The sequence below is a fragment of the Mustela nivalis genome (assembly GCF_964662115.1).
Source record: "Mustela nivalis genome assembly, chromosome: 3".
In the NCBI taxonomy this organism is placed as follows: Eukaryota; Metazoa; Chordata; class Mammalia; order Carnivora; family Mustelidae; genus Mustela; species Mustela nivalis.
This window is the reverse complement of record NC_139022.1, coordinates 97,448,588-97,469,813: the sequence shown is the minus strand read 5'-3', so window position 1 is coordinate 97,469,813 and position 21,226 is coordinate 97,448,588. Positions and strand designations below refer to the sequence as shown.

Here is a 21,226-nt window from a genome sequence, read left to right as displayed (position 1 = left end):
ACCAAATCTGAACCAAGACTTACTCTAAATGAAAATACACACCAGAATGTAAAAACCTCAGCAATAATTTTTATATTGATTACAAGTTAAAATTATAATATTTTGGATGAATTAAATACAATATGTTATTAAAACTAATGATTTCGTTTTTACATTTTATAATTGTGGTTACAAGAAATTTAAAAATCACATACATGCCTTGCATTTGTGGACTGTTTGTATTTCTCCTGGACAGCTTTGCTCTAGGGTTCTTGTGTGTTGAATGAGGCAGGCTTTCATGATGGTGATATTTCTCCTAGTAAACCCCAGTATTTTTTTTTTAAGATTTTTTTTTTTGAGAGAACAAGCATGGGGGAGGGTTAGGGTAGTGGGGGAGGTAGCGAGAGTCCCAAATAGACTCCACAGAGTATGGAGCCAACCCTGGGCTCAATCTTACCATCCCGAGATCACCACCTGAGCCAAAACCAAGAGGCAGATGCTTAACCAACTGTACCACCCAAGTGCCCCAGGAAAGCCCAGTTCTGACCCAATTTATGTGCTCAAAAATCACCCAGGGCGGCTCCTTTATGTTGCTGAATAAAACCCCAACATCTCAGCTTCACCTTTCCTGCTCTCAGAAGATTTGGTTGGACCCTCCTAGCTCCTGTTTCTGTTTCTCACTCTACCTCTCCTCACCTGTCCCACATTATAGGTACTGCTTCATTTTGTGATCTTGTCATTTCTCTCAAATTATAAACACTAATCTTTTGTGTCTAGACTGGAGATGAATAAAAAAAATGAAAATACACGTGTATGAAAAATATATTCCAGTGTGAAGATAAAAACAAATACAAACAAACACTGGCTTTCTTGTCCATCACTTGAAGGAATCCACAGAACCCAAAGAAAACTCAAAGGCATTGATTGATTACATTTGGCATTTTTCATGTCTGCTTATTTTGGTTGCCATGGAAACTGGCATTTTTGCAGGATTTCTAGGTATGACTTGTTTCTTAAGCTTGGGAGAAGTGTTTCACTATGAAGCAGACACAAAGGATGTGACTGACATTCAGGAAGGAAAAAAGCCAATTAAAATTTTTATAGTAAAATCACTTTCTGAAAATTATTTGCAGCTCAGACTGTACCAGTAAGAAAATAGAATTTACTATCTTACTGTAAATCGTACACAAAAAGAGAAAGAACTGCTCCCTACTAACAAGGAAAAATATAAAGATAATACTTTAAGTGAAAAAAAATACTTAGAAGAAGAATCAATTTTGATAAGTGCTGTTGGATCACATAATAGCATTTATTGAGGGCTTACTGTGAGTTACACAGCTTCCTAAAGACTTCACACACATTACTGCATTTAACCCTGGCAGCTCTGTGATGTAGGTAGTATCTGTGTCATCCGAATGTCAGATGAGAAAAGTGAGGACGAGTCTCTGCACAAGCACAGTGTGAAGAAGGCTGATTAGCACCCAACGTGGGCCAGCAGCTAGGTATGGGTTGGGTCCCAGACCTCCCTATGCGCTTTAAATAAATAAATAAATAAATAAATAAATATTCATTTCATTTCAGTTCAATTCAGTTTAATTTGGGAGAAAGAAAGAGTGCACATGCACCAGCTGGGGAGGGGCAGAGGAAGAGGGAGAAGCTGACTCCTTGATGTGTGGAGAGCGCAACTTGGGGCTCTTGAGGGGCTCGATCTCACAACCCTGAGATCATGACCTGAGCCAAAACCAAGAGTTGGGTTCAACCAACTAAGTCACCCAGGTACCTCCTTCCTGTTAATTCTGAAACCTCTGGCAAACTGTTCTCTTCCCCAGCCTCCATTTTCTTATGTGTTAACTGGGATTCGGGGTCTCGTTCTCATATGGTGAGGGCTGACTTAGATAATGTATTAAAAGTCCTTCGGAAAGACTGGAACACCTGGGAGATTAATAATTATTAATACATGGTTAAATAGTATAGTATTAATTTTGATGAATATTGTTGATGCCATATTGGTATCATTATATAATGCAATGCTGTATTAATACCAATGACATAAATATAAGAACCTATATTATCAGGATAAGACTAACATGACTATTACTATATTATTAAGACCATAATAACTGTTCTCCTAACAGAAACCTTGAAAACAAAGGTAAAATTGGGTCTCCTGGAGATATCTTGAGTTCCCTGGCATTGGTGGCATCTAATTTTAACTTGGAAGAGACTCAGATTATGTGTATGCAGGAGTGGAGTGTGGGATAGGACAGAGTAAGGGGATGAGCAGTGAACAGGCTTTGAAAGATATAGATTCCAAATTCCTTCTCCCCTGGAGGTTTTATGGAAGAAAAAAGTCACCAGGAAAATTTAATCCTCCTGGGGAGACCTTACACTGTGTCAGAAGGAGAAACATTCTGACTACTACCCCACCCTGCCTCACATGGTATTTTCCTTTCTAGTCTGGCCTTTGAAAGCCAGTGTAAATTCTGCCCAGATAACGATGGTCATGTCTGAGCTTTAATGTGACCTTAGAAATCTAGGATGAAAAACTGGATGGCCTGATCCAAGGTGAGGAAGTTGAGAGGTTATCTAGGCAAGACAAGCTAACATGAGCTTGGGTGTGGATTATCTGCACTGGATGTTCCAGGATATCTAAACTCACAGTAGGCAGGGAGGCTCATGGGCACTTAGTAACTCGCAGTCAGAAGATATGAAGCTGCCCTATAGAAGTTTGTTTATAAGGGAAATTTTATAAAACCCGTAGAGGTACAAAGGCTTCTATTTTTTCATTTCTTACTTTTAGACACAAGCCTTTCTGAACACAAAACTAAAGGTACATAAAACAAGAAACACTGCATCCCAAATTGGGGCGCTGAGCATGGAGGCTTTGGAGCAGTCATTTGAGGACAAGGATTGGCTGATTCCCTGGGAGTTCTAGAGGAGTTCAGATACTCAGCATTACCCAGGTCATTTGGGAATTTCCATCTTAGCTCCTCTACTCCCTATGTCATCGGGAGCACATCAGTTAAACCATTCGAACTCATTTTCTTTCTCCGTGAAACTGGAATAGTAATCACACCTTGCTTTCCTCCCAGATAATGAAAAAATAGAAGCCTTTGTACCTACAATGAAGGCTGTCTCTGAGGGAAAGGAGGGAGCCCTTGGGAATAGGTGGGTGGGTTCCACATCTCACAGCAATCCCTAGTGAGCTCACACACCCCTGGGCTGCAGATCATTGCCTCACGTTGTTGACAGGAGAGACAGAGGAAAACACTAAAGTCTAATGGCTCAGAAAGCCGGTCCCCCCAAAAAAAGACAGACCTGGGTGGAAATCTTTTCTTTGCCTGAGCCTGGAGTTTTCCATCTAAATAAATACTGTAACTGTATTTCTGCCATGGGGTTGTTGGGAAGTTTTTAAAAGGGAACATGAAAATGTATTCCATAAGCAGTATCGAGCATTTCCGGCATGCCAGGCAGCATTCAAAGCTCGGAAGGCGCCTTCCTTAGGGGATCCCTTAGGAAGACATGGTCTCTTACGCATAACAAGCTTACATATTACTGGAGACAGGCAGGGGGCAGTTTGGCTGTGGGCAATGCATAAGCAAAAGAACAAAATCACTTCAGGCAATACAAAGTTCTATGCTGAAGATGGAGCAGGGTGATGTGATAGAGTAAATGGATGTCAGAGCGTTACTTGGACCAGGTGGTCAGAGTGGGGCTGACACCTGCGGGTCCTAAGTGCTATCTCAGTGCAGGAAGAGCCAGAGCACACGGTTGCCTTCCCTGACCAATCCCTACCATTTTGGAGGGACCGTAGCACCTCTCTGCTGCCCACAATCCATTCATTTTAGAGATGGGAAAATGCAGGCTCAGAAATGACAAGGACACGTGGCACAGAGGCCCCACTGTGTGTTCTTTCCTCTCCACCCCATGGTTCCATCTTCTTGGGTGTTGTACTTGAAGTTCAGTCAGAATGACCTGCTTACCTGCTTATTACTATCGGTGCTTGAAAAATCTTTCAGACAAATTTCTATTCATTAGATGTTGATTATGTCTAGTCTTTTTGTTTCATTTCCCTCCAGTGGAAATGCAGACCTATGAGAGAAGGATTCAGGTATGTTCATACCCCCACCCCTAACACTTCGTTTCTTTCTTTGAAATTTGGTTAACAGTGGAGAGTAAACTTCTGATATTCTCTCTCCCTTTGCCTAATGCTTCCAGTTTTTTCAAGATCTTCACATTTTTAAAGAGCACAGGAAGTACAAGACATGGAAACAACCTAAGTCCATCAGTGGATGAATGGATAAAGAAAAAGTGTACATATTATATACATATACAGGCTATATAATATATATATATATATGATATGTACACAGACATACACAATGGAATATCATTAAGCCATTATAAGAAGGACATCCTGCCATTAGCAACAACAGAGATGGACCTTGAGAGTATTTTCTAGGTGAAATAAGTCAGAGACAGATAAACAAATACCATGTGATCTCACTTACATACAGAATCTAAAAAACTTGAACCTACAAATACAGAGAAGAGATGGGTGGTTGTCAGAGACAGAGGGGGAATTAGGAGTATGAGAAATGGGTGAAGGGGATCAAAAGGGACAAATTCCTAGTTATAAGATGAGTAAGTTCTGGGAATGTAATGTACAGCATGGTGACTATAATTAACAACACTGTATTATATTTTTGAAAGTTGTGGAGATCTTACAAGGAAAAAATTGTACAACTGTGAGATGACGAATGTTGAATAAACTTATTGTTGTAATCATTTTCTAATACATGCATATGTCAAATCATTACACTGTATACCTAAAATGAATATTATATATATCAATCATATCTCAGTAAAACTAGGGAAAATATATCACAAAAAGGAAAACAAGAACGTAAACTCTAGAGGAGAGGCAAAGGGAGTGGAAGAACTAGCTCTGCCACCTCCTAACATGTGACTCTGGGTGAATTATTTAACTTCACTGAATCTGTTTCCTCATCTGTAAAATGGGGATAACAATGCCCACTTATGATTAAATCATAATACTTAAAAAAAAAGATTTTATTATTTATTTGAGAGAGAGAGCATGAATGGGAGAAGGGAAAAGGGGGAGAGATAGGGACAAGCAATCTCTGCTGTGAGCACAGATCCCACCATAGGGCTTGATCCCACGACCGATATCAGGACCTTGAGATGAAACCAAGAATTGGATGCTTAAACAACTGAGCCATCCAGGTGCCCCTTGACTCATAATACTTAACATGCTTGACACAAACTAGCCACTCAAGACCAACACACACACATATACATTCTTATGAAGCAGATACTGCTATTTTCCCATTTGATGGACCAGGAAAGGAAAACACTGAGGGATTTTTATAACCTGCTCAGGGTCACTCAGGTGGTACATGAAAGAGGTGTGATTATGTCAGGATTGAATGTGCTTATTACAGTGTGTGATAGTAAACATTCAATAAAGTGCAGCTATTTTTGTAATCACTTTAAAGCATTTATGACTCTGCTCTGTCGGCAGTGTGTCCTGTAAATGTCAAGGGGTGATGTATCTTTCTGGAAAAATGACTAATGCTCCACCATTTCAAAGGTTTCCACTCTTCAGCACATTTCCCAATAGCTGAACTGTCGTTTTATCATCATAGCTTAGGAGCCAAAGTGAGAATATGAATTCACATCTTGGAATTCTTTATATTCTCTCTCTTAAAACCTGGACTTTTAGAAACACAATCATTTTTATGATTATAAATTGCTTTATAACTTGCTTGCCCTCTAAATTCCCTTTGCTCTTTGGGGAAGGCTGCTGACAGGCAGTGGGGTTTTGTTTTAGTCCCTGTGCTGGGGTTGCAATTAACTGCCACGGAGAGGGAGATGGGCGGCGGGGTGAAGACAGCAGAGAGAAGGCTAAAGACAGTGCTTTTATGTGTGAGGCTGACTTTCCCGGCTCTTGTCAGTGGAAAGGGGAGATGACGCTTGATCTGCTGACTTAGAGACTTAGGCCTTGGATAAACAAGGAACCCTGTCCATGCTCAAGAGTCACCCCTTTTAAAAGTGTTGAATGTGTGGAAAATTGGCAGTGTAGGGTCTGCAGGACCTCTGCCTTTCTGAAACCTCTTGAGTTTGCTCTCTTTAAATCATCATCAGTTTATAGTTACCAGTCTCCAGACCGACAGGCTTCTCCCTATGAATGTAGTTTGTCATCCTGTCGTTACTACAATTAAAGGAGTCTGCCTCCCTTGAAATGTTACGCTGCCCCAGGGAAAGTTAAAACCAATGAAATGTTTTTAGACCGTGATACCTGGATGGAATCTTGAGAGCGCTGTGTTTGCCAATGCAAAGGCAAAGAACCACCTCTGTGGGGACTGCCTGGACCGTCTGCTAGAATTCCAAGTCCTGGCTCTCAATGTGCCTGCTTTAGCAAAATCCACAGATTGTGGGCCCAAAGGTCTCAATTTTTAATAAGTTCCCCCAGGTTATTCTAACGCACAGTGAAGTATGAGAGATACAGATATGGAGAAAGAGATTCAGTCATCTGAATTACAAATCGAGATACTGAGACACTTAAATTTGTCCCCGAGGAGGGATAAACACAATGCCCTAGTCTTCTGACTCTCAAACAAATGTTTTTATTTTGTTTTGTTCTGTTTGTCTGCTTTTATGATATCAAATTCCTTTTAGCTTCATGGTAAAAGACTTCCTCCATAAATTTTACACTGAGGTCTGGTTATCCAAGGTTTTTAAGGCTTAGCTGAGACAGGAGGCAAAGGTTCTGGCAGATCCAAGCTTTATTATTGCTGAACCCAGGAGAAATAGATTTTTAGGAAAATAAATGATTAGGATTTAATAGTAATGTCAAGGAAGAAGAGACAGATTTAAAAAAATGATAGGATATCGGTTTTTGATTGATAGCTTGATCAGGAACATTTATTTTTGTTACTATACAAAGAGTTATCTAAATAGGGCAACTTTGTGCTGACACGGCCGTCTCTGGTTTGCAGGGAGCAGAAATGTCTTACGTGTGTCAGATATTTGAAAATGCTTTCCTATTCATGATCCCCTATTTGATATCCACATCACTCTGGAGAAGTAAGTGTTAGCATATCCAACTATGAGATGAGATTCAGAGAAGTAAAGAGACTTCCCTAAGCCTAATTAGTAACTGACTCTCATGTGGAGCATATTAGAAAATTTTACTACAAATAACTGTTTAGGAGTTTACCATGTGAGGAATCTCTCTGAGCACTTGATAGGAATTTTCTCATTTAATCATCACAATGGCTTTTTATAATTCTCTAATTTGACCCTCATCACAGTAACAAGTTACTGATGAAGAAGCTAAGGTATAAGGAAATGAATCACTTTTCATTCATTCCTCTACTCATTCAACAAACCCGTGATAAGCTTCTCAGTTCTAGACATTTATTTAAGCTGTAGGGATACAGAGGTCTGGTAAGACTCTGCTTTCGTGGAGGTGACACTGGACAATAGAAATAAGCACTAAACAAGGAAATGGATAAATACATAAATCACTATGAAATGAATCAAAATAGACTGTGGGAGTAACTGGACATGGCAAGTATTATGTCTTGGACACTGGGGCAGATGAAAGGTACTGGGGCTGACACCCCGGAAAAGGTATACGGCTGCCTGGGAAAAGGGGGTAAAGCCCCTAAATGCGATCAGCCTAACTTTTAATCCAGTGAAGAGGATGGAACAGAGTCATCTGGGGGCGAGGAGGGGGAAGCAGTGGGAGAGGAGTCAAAGAGAAGTGGAAGAAACATCCTGTAATAGTAGGGAAAATCCTTTGACTTTGAGAAAGGTAGAGAGCCACAGACGGTTTTAAGCAGGGCAGTGACCTGAAGTGATGTACTTTAGAAAGCTTGGTCTATACTAAAGTGGGGAGATCCCATTCAGGGCACAGTGGAACTTGGCCAGGGTCATACAAGTGATGGGCAGGTAGTGGGGTTGTAGGTAGTCTCAATGTTTAGATCTGGTTTTCTGAGCCAGGCTTCCAAAGGAGGCAGACATCAGTCTTACCAGCCTGCTATCCTCACCTTCTATGAACCCTGTGCTCAAGGGCCTCCTGCCACACACAAGAGAATCTCCATAAGGACAGGGGTTGTTGCTCTCCCCAGCAACCGGCAGAGGAGCCACTGGGGCAGGGCAGCAGGCAGAGCCAAGCCAGAGCCCTTCTCTGGGCTGTGACCCTACGTGGCCTCACTCACCTTGGACTTCTCTTGATGCAGCTCTATCTGGATATCTGTGAGCTTGGTCCTGAGATCTTCATTGGCAGCTTGAAGGGCGACGATGAGCGCTTCGGGCTTCTCGCCCTTATTTCGCCCTTTCTTAGACATTGTTCCTTTCTGAAGGGAGTCTTGTTTGTAAATGCCTTTCAAACAGGTGCTGCCATGTTACTGCTTTGTATCGTGGGTGCGATGTTTTCAGCATCTACTGCGTGGTGCTCCTTGGTAAGGTCTCCTCAGGTGCTGCCCTAGAAGCCCTGGGAAGAGGCAGAGACGGTGATTATGGCTGTGGCAGGGACCTGTGCTAAGGGCCAAGCAGGGTCTCTCAGCCTGAAGTACTTGTATAATCCTGCTCCTGCTCCTAAGGGATCCTGATCCTGATCCTCTCATCCACTTGGCACATAAATTTAGAGCCATCTTTCAAAAGATGTGGTCTGGTCCTATCAATGCCCTGCTCAAAATCCTCCAAAGACCTGTAAGTATTTGAATATATTTTTCACATCTGAGTGCATTTTAGGTCTAAACCTGCCTATTCCCCTAGCTTATCTCCTCCATTTCACTCACTTACTCTCCAGCCCTAAGAAATCCCCTTTCTGGGGTGCCTGGGGTAGCTAAGTCAGTTAAGCGTGTGACTCTTGATTTCCACTCAGGTCATGATCTCAGAGTTGTAAGGTTGAGTCCCACCGCCACATCAGGTTCCATGCCCAGTGTGGAGATTCTATTTCTCCCTCTCCCTTCAGTTCTCTTTCTAAAAGGGAAAACAAAACAAAACAAAAACAAAAAACAAAACCTTTATTTATTTATTTATTTATTTATTTATTTTTAAGTAGGCTTCATGCTCAGTGTGGAGCCCAATGTGGGGGTTGAACTCATGGCCTGAGATCAAGACCAGAGCTGAGATCAAGAGTCGGTGGCTTATCTGACTGAGCCACCAAGGCACCCCGGAAATGCTATTTCATTTTGTGATTCTTGCTCACTTCCCATAAAGACTTTCCCCACCCTGTTCATTTCTCTCCATGCTCAGCCCAGCCTCCTCACGAGAGTTCCCTTGTGTCCTCATTCCCACACCCTCAGACACATACATGTTAGTTTGGCTAAATTTTATGACCTTTCAGGTCTCAGCTTCCATATCAGTTCCTCCTGGAAGAACCTCTAGATTATTACATGCCATCATTATTTAATGGTGGTCACACCTCCATGAATCTATAAACTCTGTGAGGGCAGGAATACATTATTCCTATTTATAACTTGCTTCTCAGATTCCATCTTAAGACCTGGTCTATACTAAAGTGGGGAGATCCCATTCAGGGCACAGTGGAACTTGGCCAGGGTCATACAAGTGATGGGCAGGTAGTGGGGTTGTAGGTAGTCTCAATGTTTACTGATATGGGAAAACCTGGAGAGAATGAGGCTATGATGGCCTAGTAATAAAGACATCCATGTTAGGTTATGTTTGATACACCAGTCAGATATCCAAATAGATTTGGTAAGTTATTACTTAACTGGTATTGTGAAAGGAAGTCAACTATGTGATGACTATGTGTTGCCCTATAGAAAGTCCACAGTTTAAGAAAATCCCATATACAGGGGCGCCTGGGTGGCTCAGTGGGTTAAGCCGCTGCCTTCGGCTCAGGTCATGATCTCAGGGTCCTGGGATCGAGTCCCGCATCGGGCTCTCTGCTCAGCAGGGAGCCTGCTTCCTCGTCTCTCTCTCTGCCCGCCTCTCTGCCTACTTGTGATCTCTGTCTGTCAAATAAATAAATAAATAAAAAGAAAATCCCATATACAAAGAGCGAGAATTATACAATGGATAAACTATGGGGGGGATTAATTGTACTGCATTAACTGAGTGACTCATTTACTCCATTCAGTCAATATTGTTAGAGTTCTGTCTTTATGCTGTGGGAGGTACACTATGTTGAAATTGAAAATAAGAGTCCCGAGACAATAAATAAATAATAAAACCTTTATGTCTCTATCTACCTATCTTCATCGTTATCATTATCATCACCATCACCTATCTGATAACTGCCTTTAAAAAAATAAATACTACTTGTTTCAGAGTAGACAAGGACTCCTCCCTCCAATGTGGTGACTAAGGAATCTCCTTGAAGATGGTGGCATTGCCTGGAACTTGAGGAGTAGGATGTTAACAGATGTAGAAACAGATGAGGCATCCTGAGTGAACGAAATGTAGGTGCCGAGATACAGGGAAAACACACACACAGAGCAAGTATTTTGTGGGGAAAGTATTTTGTTAGCCCAGAATATAGTTGATGGGCACTAATGCTGGAAAGGTTGCCTGGAAATGACAGATTGAGGAAGACCTGGAACACGAACCTTAAGATTTTGGAATCTCCCCCCAACCCCCGTAAGCAGTCGGTAAGTTGCTGAAGTTCTTGGCAGGTGGATACCCTAACAGGGAAATCCTTTGGTGTGGTTATTCTGGTGGCAGAGTGGGGAGAAACTGGGGACATGGAAACTGCACAGAAGGCTACTGAACTTGCCAAGGTGAAAGATGATACAGCCTTAAATAGAACAGTACCAACAAGAGAAAAAAAAAAAGAGGGATGTGTCTTAATTTACAAATTCTTAAATGTGGGGCGCCTGGGTCACTCAGTGGGTTAAGCCTCTGCTTTCGGCTCAGGTCATGATCTCAGGGTCCTAGGATTGAGTCCCACATCAGGCTCTCTGCTCAGCGGGGACCCTGCTTCCTCCTCTCTCTCTGCCTGCCTCTCTGCCTACTTGTGATCTCTCTGTCAGATAAATAAATGAAATCTTAAAAAAAAAAAAAAAACCCAACAAATTCTTAAATGCTTCACAGGAACGAGGAGGTCAGAAAAATATGGATACTAAACTGTTAAGGTCAATGTGAAAAACATGACAAGATACTAGAGAAAGTTTCTCACACAACCTTTTAGAAAATTGGTTACTGTGTACAGGGAGGTGCTTCAGTCCAAAACTAAGGGGAATTCCTACTGGTCACCCATATGCTCCAGCAGCTGCTGTTCTCTCAAGCCTCCTGGTATTCAGCCTGGAGGACCATGCTGGGATCCTGGGCTTTGTGCCATCCCCACATGAGCACCGGGGCCATGCCCTTTGCAGTGTGACCCTAGGGGAAGGGATAGGAAGAGGTTAGGAGGTAAGGAGGACCAGTCTATCTCCAGAAGTCATGGAACTGTCCACCACATTCTACCTAAGCTGGATGTTGGAGTCGTTCTTCACGCATATTTTACAAATGTTACCAGATTACTGAAGTACATAGCTAGGAGATGTTGAAGGGGCTACCATTCTTTGTTTCTAGAACTGAAATGAATTAACAAGGATTTATCAGATTTTTATGACCAATACCACTAGGCACAAAGATAAATGAGACAGTGTTTAATTTCAAGCAGGTGCTAGGGGAATGAACTCACATGTTTTTGTTTAACAGGTTTCTCTTCCTCTTGCTGATCTCTAAATGTTGCTGGTCCCCTGGGCTCCCCAAAGCTCTCTACACTGGCTTCACCTAGAGGGTTATGACTCCCCATTTTATATCCATAGACCTGACCATTCCCCAAACCGCAATTCAAATATTCAACATCTTACTTACCAAATCTATTTGGATATCTGACTGGTGTATCAAACATAACCTAACATGGATGTCTTTATTACTAGGCCATCATAGCCTCATTCTCTCCAGGTTTTCCCATATCAGTAAACGCACCATCGTGGGCCCAGTTGTTCCAGATCTAAGCTTGGAAGCCCTCCTTTCGGGGCACCTGGGTGGCTCAGTGGGTTAAGCCTCTGCCTTCGGCTCAGGTCATGATCTCAGGGTCCTGGGATGGAGCAACATATAGGGTTCTCTGCTCAACAGGGATCCTGCTTCCCCCTCTCTGCCTGCCTCTCTGCTTGCTTGTGATCTCTCTCTCTGTCAAATAAATAAATAAAATCTTTAAAAAAAAAAAAGAAGAAGAAGAAGAAGCCCTCCTTTCTTATTTCCATCATTCCTCTTCTCTAGTCCACTAGGGGTCCTGTTTGTTTTTCCTATAAAATATAAATCCCGGGGCGCTTGGGCAGCTCAGTGGGTTAAAGCCTCTGCCTTCAGCTCAGGTCAAGATCCCAGGGTCCCGGGATCGAGCCCCGCATCAGCGGGGAGCCTGCTTCCTCCTCTCTCTGCCTGCCTCTCTGCCTACTTGTGATCTCTATCTGTCAAATAAATAAATAAATAAATAAAATCTTTAAAAAAATATATGATTCCCTTTGTTCGACTTCTCTCAACCCCCTACGGTGCTTTCAGAACATAGAGAAAGGAGGAATTTGAGAAAAACTTCAGTCACTTCATAGCTTTGTGGTCTTCCTGGATGAAGAAAGGGCTTTTCTGATTAGAGATACAGGAATGGCAGAGAGAGTGACTGAGAAGTACTGGAAGTCACAAATTTGCCAGATGCATTGAGATAAGGGAAAAGACAAACTGGATTAGATTGCATAGGTCCCTGCGTGACTGACGGTTAGATTTCACTGATAATGATTAGATTTCATTATGTAGAAAGGAAGCATTTGGACATAAGTGTAATGACAAGAGCTCAGAGTGACAGAGCTTGACATTGGACTAAGCACACTTGACATACTGCTCTCATTTCATGCTCCCTAAAAATAGGGGGGAACGAGTCACAGAAAGATGAAGTAACTAGCCTGAAATGACAGGTCATAGTCAGTGAGGCCTTCATGCCAGACTGGGATCCAGGCTGTGAGGCCCAGGTTTGCACTGTCCCACGTTTGCATTTCAGAGAGGTAGCTTAGGCAGTGTGATTGATGGTGAGTTCCCAGGGAGAGTCATATATCCCAGGGAGAATATGGTAGATAGAAAGCAGGAAATCAGGCTTCCTCATTAGTCCAGGTGGGCAGAAGACAACACTGAAGCTACCCATGGCCAGAAGGATGAAAAAGAACGTGGCAACTCTGACACATGGAGACTTTGACTGAATCATGTCTTCCTTTTAAACATTATTACTGGCTTAAACATTCTTCTCTGCCATGGTAAATAATGAGTACCAGCTTTCTTACTGGTATTGCTTGTGGCAAAAATGTGCAATGCCATAGTCAAATTTTACATTTTAATCTGTAATCCTTTCTCCAAAAATATAATACTATGTGCCTGACTTCATGTATTTTTTGTCTGGGAATTATTTTTAACTTAGTCACATAAGGGCTAGGGAAAACAAGAGGGTTAAAAAACTAGAAACATGTTCAAGACAGAAAAAAAAAATCACAGAAAGTTACTGATAGCATCAGCTCATGGATACTGTAAGCTGAGCATCCATTCATAAGGATGATCTTTATATCCTCCTGGTGAAGGCGAACTTTGAGAAGCCTTTTCTGGCAATCTCACAATTCTCATGTAAAATTTTACTACCGTGCTTCAGTCACCCTGTGCTGCTTCCCCCCTCCAACCCTTTTGGACAGCTTCACTGAGATAAAATTCACATATAAAATTTGTCCTTAAAAAAAAAAAAAGTGTATCAATTCAGTAGTGTTAGCATATTCTCACTATTGTACAATTGTCACTGAAGTAAATTTCAGAACTTCTTATCACCTCAAAAATAGACCCTATACCTGTTAGCAGCCATTCCCTATTCCTTATCAAACTCTCACAGCCCTAGGCAACCACTAATCTATTTTTTGTCTCTATGGATTTGTCTATCTTGAACATTTTTTTATCAAATGGAATCATACAATATGTGACTGGCTTTCATTCACTGTAGTGGAATAATGGTCAAGATTCATTCATATTATAGCATATACAGATATTTCATTTCTTTTCACTGCTGCATAATATTCCACTGTATGGCTAAAACTGCATTTCATTTATCCAGCCATCGCATGAAGGACAAGTGTGCTGCCTCTGCTTAAGTGGCCTGAGGTAAGCCTTCCAAAGAAGCTACCAGCCAGAAGACCTCTACAAGACAAAAAGTCTCACTGTGCATTCAAGAACCTGACATAGTAAAACAAATGCTTTTTTTTTTTTTTTTTTTTTTTTTAAAGAGAGAGAGAGAACATAAAAGAGAGCATAAACGTATCACTCCAAGCAGATGGCATGTTTCTGGACCACTCCAGGAGCTTGTGCAATGACAACGTCTGACCCAGCAGGTGATCTGACTTCAGGAGGAATAGAAGCCTTGTTCACTGAAGGGCCAATCCTCTTAAAGGTATCAGATAATTAAGAGATAACCTCTCAGGAATCCTTGCATTTTAAAACATGGATCACTGTTTGAGAGTAAACCTTAATATAGAAGTGGAATTTTGGGGGTGCCTGGGTAGCTCAGTGGGTTAAAGCCTCTGCCTTCGGCTCAGGTCATGATCCCAGAGTCCTGGGATCGAGCCCCACATCTGGCTCTCTGCTCCGTGGGGAGCCTGCTTCCTCCTCTCTCTCTCTCTGCCTGCCTCTCTGCCTACTTGTGATCTCTGTCTGTCAAATAAATAAAATATTAAAAAAAAAGAAGTGGATTATTGATGCAAGAATTATAGTCATCATTCATTCATTCACTCATTCAAACATTTAGAAAAAATATTAAGTAGTGTTTGGGAGTAGATCTTACCAAATCTTTGGTGTGGTTTGCTAAAATCTCCTGGTAAGTTTTAGCAATTCTAGAGCTCCAGCTCTTTAGATTTTGATTTAGTAGTTGCCAGGTGATTCTGATGCCAGACCATTTTTGAGAATTTCAGGTTAGGAGAATGGGCTATGAGTTCCACCTCTCTGTTTAATAGAAGTGGATCATGGATAAATTTCTAGTTATCTAGGACTCAATATACCTCATCTCTGAAATGGGGTTGAGGGGAAGGGGGATATAATATAGGACTATGACATCAGACTATTTGACAATTAAATGAAAAAGTGTGATGGTCTCATAGAGTTCATGACAAATAGTTACCACTTACTGAGTGCTCTCTTTGTACTAATGGCTAAGGTGGAGGAAACAAAATCGCCTATAATAGAAGCGCTGTCCTCAACATCCTTAAATTGAGTAAGAATGATGGAAGATATGCAAAAAATAATAATTCAAGAGCCACATTTAAGGAAGGCCTCAAATATGAACAAAGCTATTCTTATTCTTGGTTCTCTACGGACTCATTTAGGCACCGACACAAAACCTGAGAGAGGGAGACCACACAATTCTTTGTCAGATGTATGGCCACATATTTGGACGAGAATGTGGCCACTATTTACTGAGCACTGTTCTTGGCTTTTCATAGATGTTAAAAAACCTAAGCATCATTCCTATCCTCCAGTGGCCTCCAGCCTATAAAAGGAGACGGGTGTTTATAAAGAAAGAACAAGTTCTAGAAAGCCATGACTGATACAGTTGGTAAATGCTGGGTAGTGCCTTACTTTGGATTAAGGAGGACAAACACTTATTAGAGAACATGTCATGTGAGCTGAGCCTGAATGAGGCTGAGTATCTTACTGGGTTCTTCCTCTGTGCCAGGCACTCTGCTAAGGTACACTAACGTTAGGTACTAACTCATTGAACTGTTCCAATTCGCCCTTTCAGATATTTACTCTTATTATTTCTTAGACAGATAACTGAGGATAAGAGAGGTTAGTTAACTTGAAAAAGTTACACAGTTAAGAAATGGCAGAGCTGCAACTCAAAGACACATCTGTCAGCAGTCTCCAAAGCTGCTGCTAGTGTTTTTTGTTTGGTTTGGTTTTTTAAGAGAGAAAGAGCATGCACATGCATGGGCCTTGGGGAGGAATAGAGGGAGAGGGAGAAAGAGAATACCAAGCAGTCTCCACGCCCAGCAAGAGCTGACACCCCGCTGGATCTCACAATCCTAAGATCATGACCCAAGCAGAAATCAAGTAAAATGCCTCCACCCAAAGCTTCTTAACACATTAACACTTTCTTGAAAGACAGGAAGAGTTCAGCTCTGGTTGTAAGTAGGCTAAAGAGATGGCAAAGGTGTGCAAATATCCGCTGGGGGCTTACAAAATAGAATGGTAGAATGTAGTGGTTAAAAGATTGGACTCTGAAATCAGAAAAACTGGCTTTGAATGAACCTTCCTAGCTGTATATTCTTAAGAAATTACTTAAACTCTCCAAGCTTCTGTTTCTTTATTATAATATGGGGAAAGGGATATATTTACTGCACTGAGCTCTTGTAAGGAATAAATGAGCTAAAATGTGTTGAATGATTAGTAAATTATTATCACCATCATTACCATGGTTATTATTTTTCTGTCTTTCTAACTATCCATGAAAAGCCAGCTTAGGTTTTAAAAGAAGAAGAAACACATTTATCACCTGTTCATGTTAAAAAGACAGGCGAGGAAAAGCACAGAGATCCCTGGGAAGTCTAATGGAATTCATGGTTATGCTTTTCAGGGACCTGCGTTGACAGGATCAGTATGCCCAGGAGTCTTGGCTTTGTCGCCGGTTTTGCCCTAAGCTATAAGCTGGATAAAGTCATTATTAATCTTGGAGTTTCCAATAAGGCTGTTGCCTTGGAGTCATGATTTGCAAAGCAACTGTAATACAAGAGGGCTAAAGTTCATATGTGTGAAGCTAAAAGCTTCACCACTGCTCTGTGATTAATATTTGGGTATGTCCACTCTACCAAAGCCTTGGGAGTTTGTTTCGGCCATTCCCCCTTTTTTTCTAAAGATGATGGCTTGAGTCAAATGTTTTAATGTTTAAAATGAATGAATTAAACTGCTTGCTTGATTCCTGGTGACCTGGCCGAGATACATTAGCACTCCTTAAACCTTTATTCAAGCAAAAAGTCTCACTACGCATTCATGAGTCAGACACAGCAATTTGATATAAAAGACAGGAGGCTGCTGTTTAAGCCAGTCCAACCCTGGAGTCTTAGTTTCCCTATATAAAGGGAATGTGGTGGTGTGGCTACAGAGTCCCAGACTTTACCCATTAAACATCTGTTAGAAGAAAAGGAATCTGAATGGCTGACATTCAGCATGGTGGTGATAATGCATGTTCAGGATTGTAGGGTACCAGGCGTACATGTTTCCTTATGTTTGTTTTTCTCTCTCTCTCCTTGTCATGCCCTCTTTATCACCTAATAATAGTAGCAATTATTATTATAAATTATTTAAAGCTAACATGTTAAGGGACACCTGGGTGGCTCAGTTGGTTAAGCCGCTGCCTTTGGCTCAGGTCATGATCCCAGGGTGCTGGGATCCCAGGGAGCAGCCTGGAACCCTGCTCAGCAGAGAGTCTGCTTGTCCCTCCATCTCCCTGCACCCGTCTGTCCTCTCTTTCTCTCAAAACAAAAACAAAAACAAAAACAAAAACAAAAAAAACCCCAAACTTATTACTCCCAATGAATGTGGTTTTCTTTTTGATCTCAGGTTTAAAACTTCACATCAGAAATGTACTTCATAACATGTAGAATAAGAGAGCGCTCTCAGCACACATATAAGAGACATCTAACCTCTTTAAGAGGGCTTCTGAGGAAACTTGGTAGAAGTGATGTCAAATCTGGGATCCAAAGCAAAGAGGATTCATCCAGAACTGTTCCAGCCCGCAAACCCTTGGCTCTGCTCATGCATGCCTTTCCCTTTCTCAACATCCTGGTGAACTCCATCCTATGCATCCTTTTTTTTTTTTTTTTTTTTTTTTAAGATTTATTTATTTATCTGTGGGGCGAGGGGCAGAGGAAGAGGGAGACAGAGTCTCAAGCATACTCTGGGCTGAGCACAAAGCCTGGCAAGGGGCTCCATCTCATGACCAAGGGATCACAACTTGAGCGGAAACCAAAAGTTGGTGGCTTAACTGACTGCACCCCCCCCCCCATACTTCCTTCCAAGCATCCTTTAGGGACCAGGGCTGATGGAATCAGTTATTCCCTCATCTGGGTTTCCATTTTCACTTTGAAGATACTTTATTAAAGTATTCAGCACTCATTCCTCTATTCATTTACTCATCAATTGACATAAACTGATGAAACATCTTGAGCAGGGGATGTCTATGCTAAACTTAAGAGACAGAGTCCTTTTTCTTCCCAGAGGAGGAATCAGCAGTTTGTACAGTGAGACAGTTGCATATATGATAGTAGATAGGAATCACAGGCGTCTTGGTGGGTCAGGAAGGACTGCTTAGGGAAAGCACCAAAAAAAAAAAAAAAAAAAAAAAAAGATGTACCAGCAAAGGATTGGAGGAGGAAATAAGAATGTCCCCAGTTGGGGCGCTGGGTGGCCCAGCGGGTTAAGCCTCTGCCTTCGGCTCGGGTAATGATCCCAGGGTCCTGGGATCTCTGCTCCGCGGGGAGCCTACTTCCTCCTCTCTCTCTCTCTGCCTATTTGTCACCTCTATCTGTCAAATAAATAAATAAACCTCTTAAAAAAAAAAAAAAAAAAAGAATGTCCCTGGTGGACAGAGCACTGAGTATGAAGGTCTTCATGTAAAAGAGAATATGAACAATGCTATAGAGAAACATACAGGCAAGAGCTTGGAGGGGAAAAGCAATCTTTTCAGAGAGACAGGCAGAGAGCAGCTGGTGGAGGACAGTTTCAGCTACATTAAAGGAGATGGACTTCACACCCATAGCATGTGTAGTTACTGAAAGATTCATACAGGTAAGTGGCCTGACCACATTTTGAATTCAGTAACAATCCTCTGGCAACTGAGGATGGAACAGACTAAAGGGGTAAAAGAAATGCAGAAAGGAAAGTTTGGAGCCTGTGGTCATAATTCATTTAGACTGTAGTTATTTTTCATTTACACTGTATTTATTTTTTAGGTGACTAAGTCCCACTTAAGGGTAAAACTGTGTTTTATCCACCTTTGTCCTTAGGGGACCTGTCAAGTGACCACCATGAAGTCCAACTGAATTAATATTGATCTGAATCCAAGGAAAACACTGAGATTGAAGGATGTGTTTCACAATTTCTATGAAGATCATTTATAATTAGGTCTATTATGGGAAATTTCTTTTACCTTGCAGGAGCCCTTGAATGACTGTTTTGATTTCAGGCAAAAGTTAAAGCTTGGTGTAACTGTTAAATAAACAAGAAAATTAAATGAATTTTTATTTAAGCTATGTGTTGAGATTTCATAATCCTTGCTGCTATCCATCATACTCCCAAGCTTAATTTCACTCCTCAGCACTGAGTAAGTCATCTTGCACTGTACTCTTTTGTCTGGGTTTAGAAGGCTTTCATAATGGCTAGTTAAGCAAAGTAAATCTCTCAGTGCTATATTGTCTTATTTGCATTGTCCTTTCTTTCTGGATTCGAAGTGTTTCACAGCTGTTAGAACAAGAAGTACCAACCTCATTGCACATAGGGAAGAAATCCCAAGCAAAGCAGGAAACTATTACATATTCAAGGTCAGATAGCAAGAAGTATGCCTCAGAGACCCTTCCCCAAGGCAGGCATTCAACCTGTATGTACATCTTATTAAAAACAAACTGGTAGATTAAGTTAAAGAAGAAAACCTGAATCACTGAAAGAAGTGGTCTTCAGATAATTATAAGTGATAGCAAGCTTTTCTATTTTAGGTATAACTGAAACATATATAACTTATTCTGTTTCCTTGTTTTCAAAGACCTTGAATTTAAAAAAAAAAAAAACTATCATAAAGGCACTTTTGCAAAGTGTCACACAGGAGCAGAAATTCTATATATAGGAGGTCAATCAGGTGTGCCTGCTATTAAGAAAGGGGGGTGCAGAACAGTATCTGTATTAAGATATACACTAGGGCACCTGGGTGGCTCAGTCAGTTAAGTGTCTGCCTTGGTCTCGGGGTCATGATCCTAGGGTTCTGGATTCAGAGTCCAGAGTGCTCACCATTACACCATGGAACCGCAATCCTAGGGTTCTGGATTGAGCTCCACATAGATTCCCTGCTGAGCTATTCTCCCTTTGCCCACTCCCCCACCTCCTCCCCCCTCGTCCTCTCTCATACTCTCTCAAATAAATAAAATCTTTAAAAAAGAAGATTTATGCTGATTAATATGACTTAAGTAGAAGCACATCAAGTTTGAATAAAACAACTTCTGGATATACTGTGTGGTTTGAGTAGAACTGCATTTAATTTTCCACATTCTACTGAAGAGAACCTGGCTATCACTATTTTTCATATGTTATAAGACATTTATGATGTAGTATAATATTACAGAGCAATACAGGCTATTCTATTTTTTAAAAGATTTTATTTATTTATTTGACAGAGAAAGAGATCACAAGTAGGCAGAGAGGCAGGCAGAGAAAGAGGGGGAAGCAGGCTCCCTGCTGAGCAAAGAGCCCAATGCGGGGCTTGATCCCAGGACCCTGAGATCATGACCCAGGCCAAAGGTAGAGGCTTAAGCCATTGAGGTACCCAGGTGCCCTGAGACTATTCTTTTTTTAACATTTAGGATTCTGTTTTGGATTCTGTCCCAAAGGCCAATGTATAACTACTTTTTTTTTTCATTTGATGGGATCTTGGAACCAAGACCGTAAGAAGGATTAATGGAAGGTAGTTAGCCTAACCCCAATGTTAAGTTATATGCTTATAAGGTTATAAGGTAATATAATTTTATATTATATTATAAGGGAAATAATTTTAAAAACAGATCAACAACTCTCTCTCTTGAACCACAGTTAAACCATAGTTACTATGTTAGAGTTGAAGATGATGCACAATGTTTGTACCAAACAAAACTGCATGTACTATGTGCCAGAGGAGTGGGGAAAACACACGCACATATGTACACACACATGGACAAGAGAAAGTGCAGCAGGATGGCAAGGACCATCTTTCTCTGTCTCCTTGCTGAATTTCAGTGCCTAGCACAGTGTTGGGCACAAAGTAGATGCTGAATAAGAATTTCTCAATAATTAAATGACTTCAGGAACAGAGAAGTCCTTATGGTTAAGGCTGGGCCATGAAGGATGAACAGGAGGAATCAAGAACAGACAGGTAAGAGTGGGGAATAAAATATATATCACAATGTCTGATGGGCAAAGTTAATTGTGGGGAACCAATGGACGGACAACT

General features: G+C 41.3%; 1 protein-coding gene and 1 long non-coding RNA gene across 7 annotated transcripts in view; one reads left to right on the top strand and one right to left on the bottom strand.

The window, feature by feature from the left end:
* The window catches only part of JAKMIP2 (janus kinase and microtubule interacting protein 2), a 161,835-nt gene that overhangs the window by 56,433 nt on the left and 84,176 nt on the right, over window positions 1-21,226 (bottom strand). For 5 of the 6 annotated variants that reach the window (XM_082726020.1, XM_082726022.1, XM_082726023.1 and 2 more), the window contains exon 2: window positions 8,229-8,503. In XM_082726020.1, the coding sequence (XP_082582146.1) occupies window positions 8,229-8,357 (129 nt within the window). In that variant the 5' untranslated portion in view covers window positions 8,358-8,503. Of the gene's footprint in view, window positions 1-3,962; window positions 4,072-8,228; window positions 8,504-21,226 lie in introns of those variants that run through there. The other variant, XM_082726025.1, reaches the window with a different exon arrangement.
* The window catches only part of LOC309862300, a 173,045-nt gene that overhangs the window by 130,030 nt on the left and 21,789 nt on the right, over window positions 1-21,226 (top strand). The window lies entirely within an intron of this gene.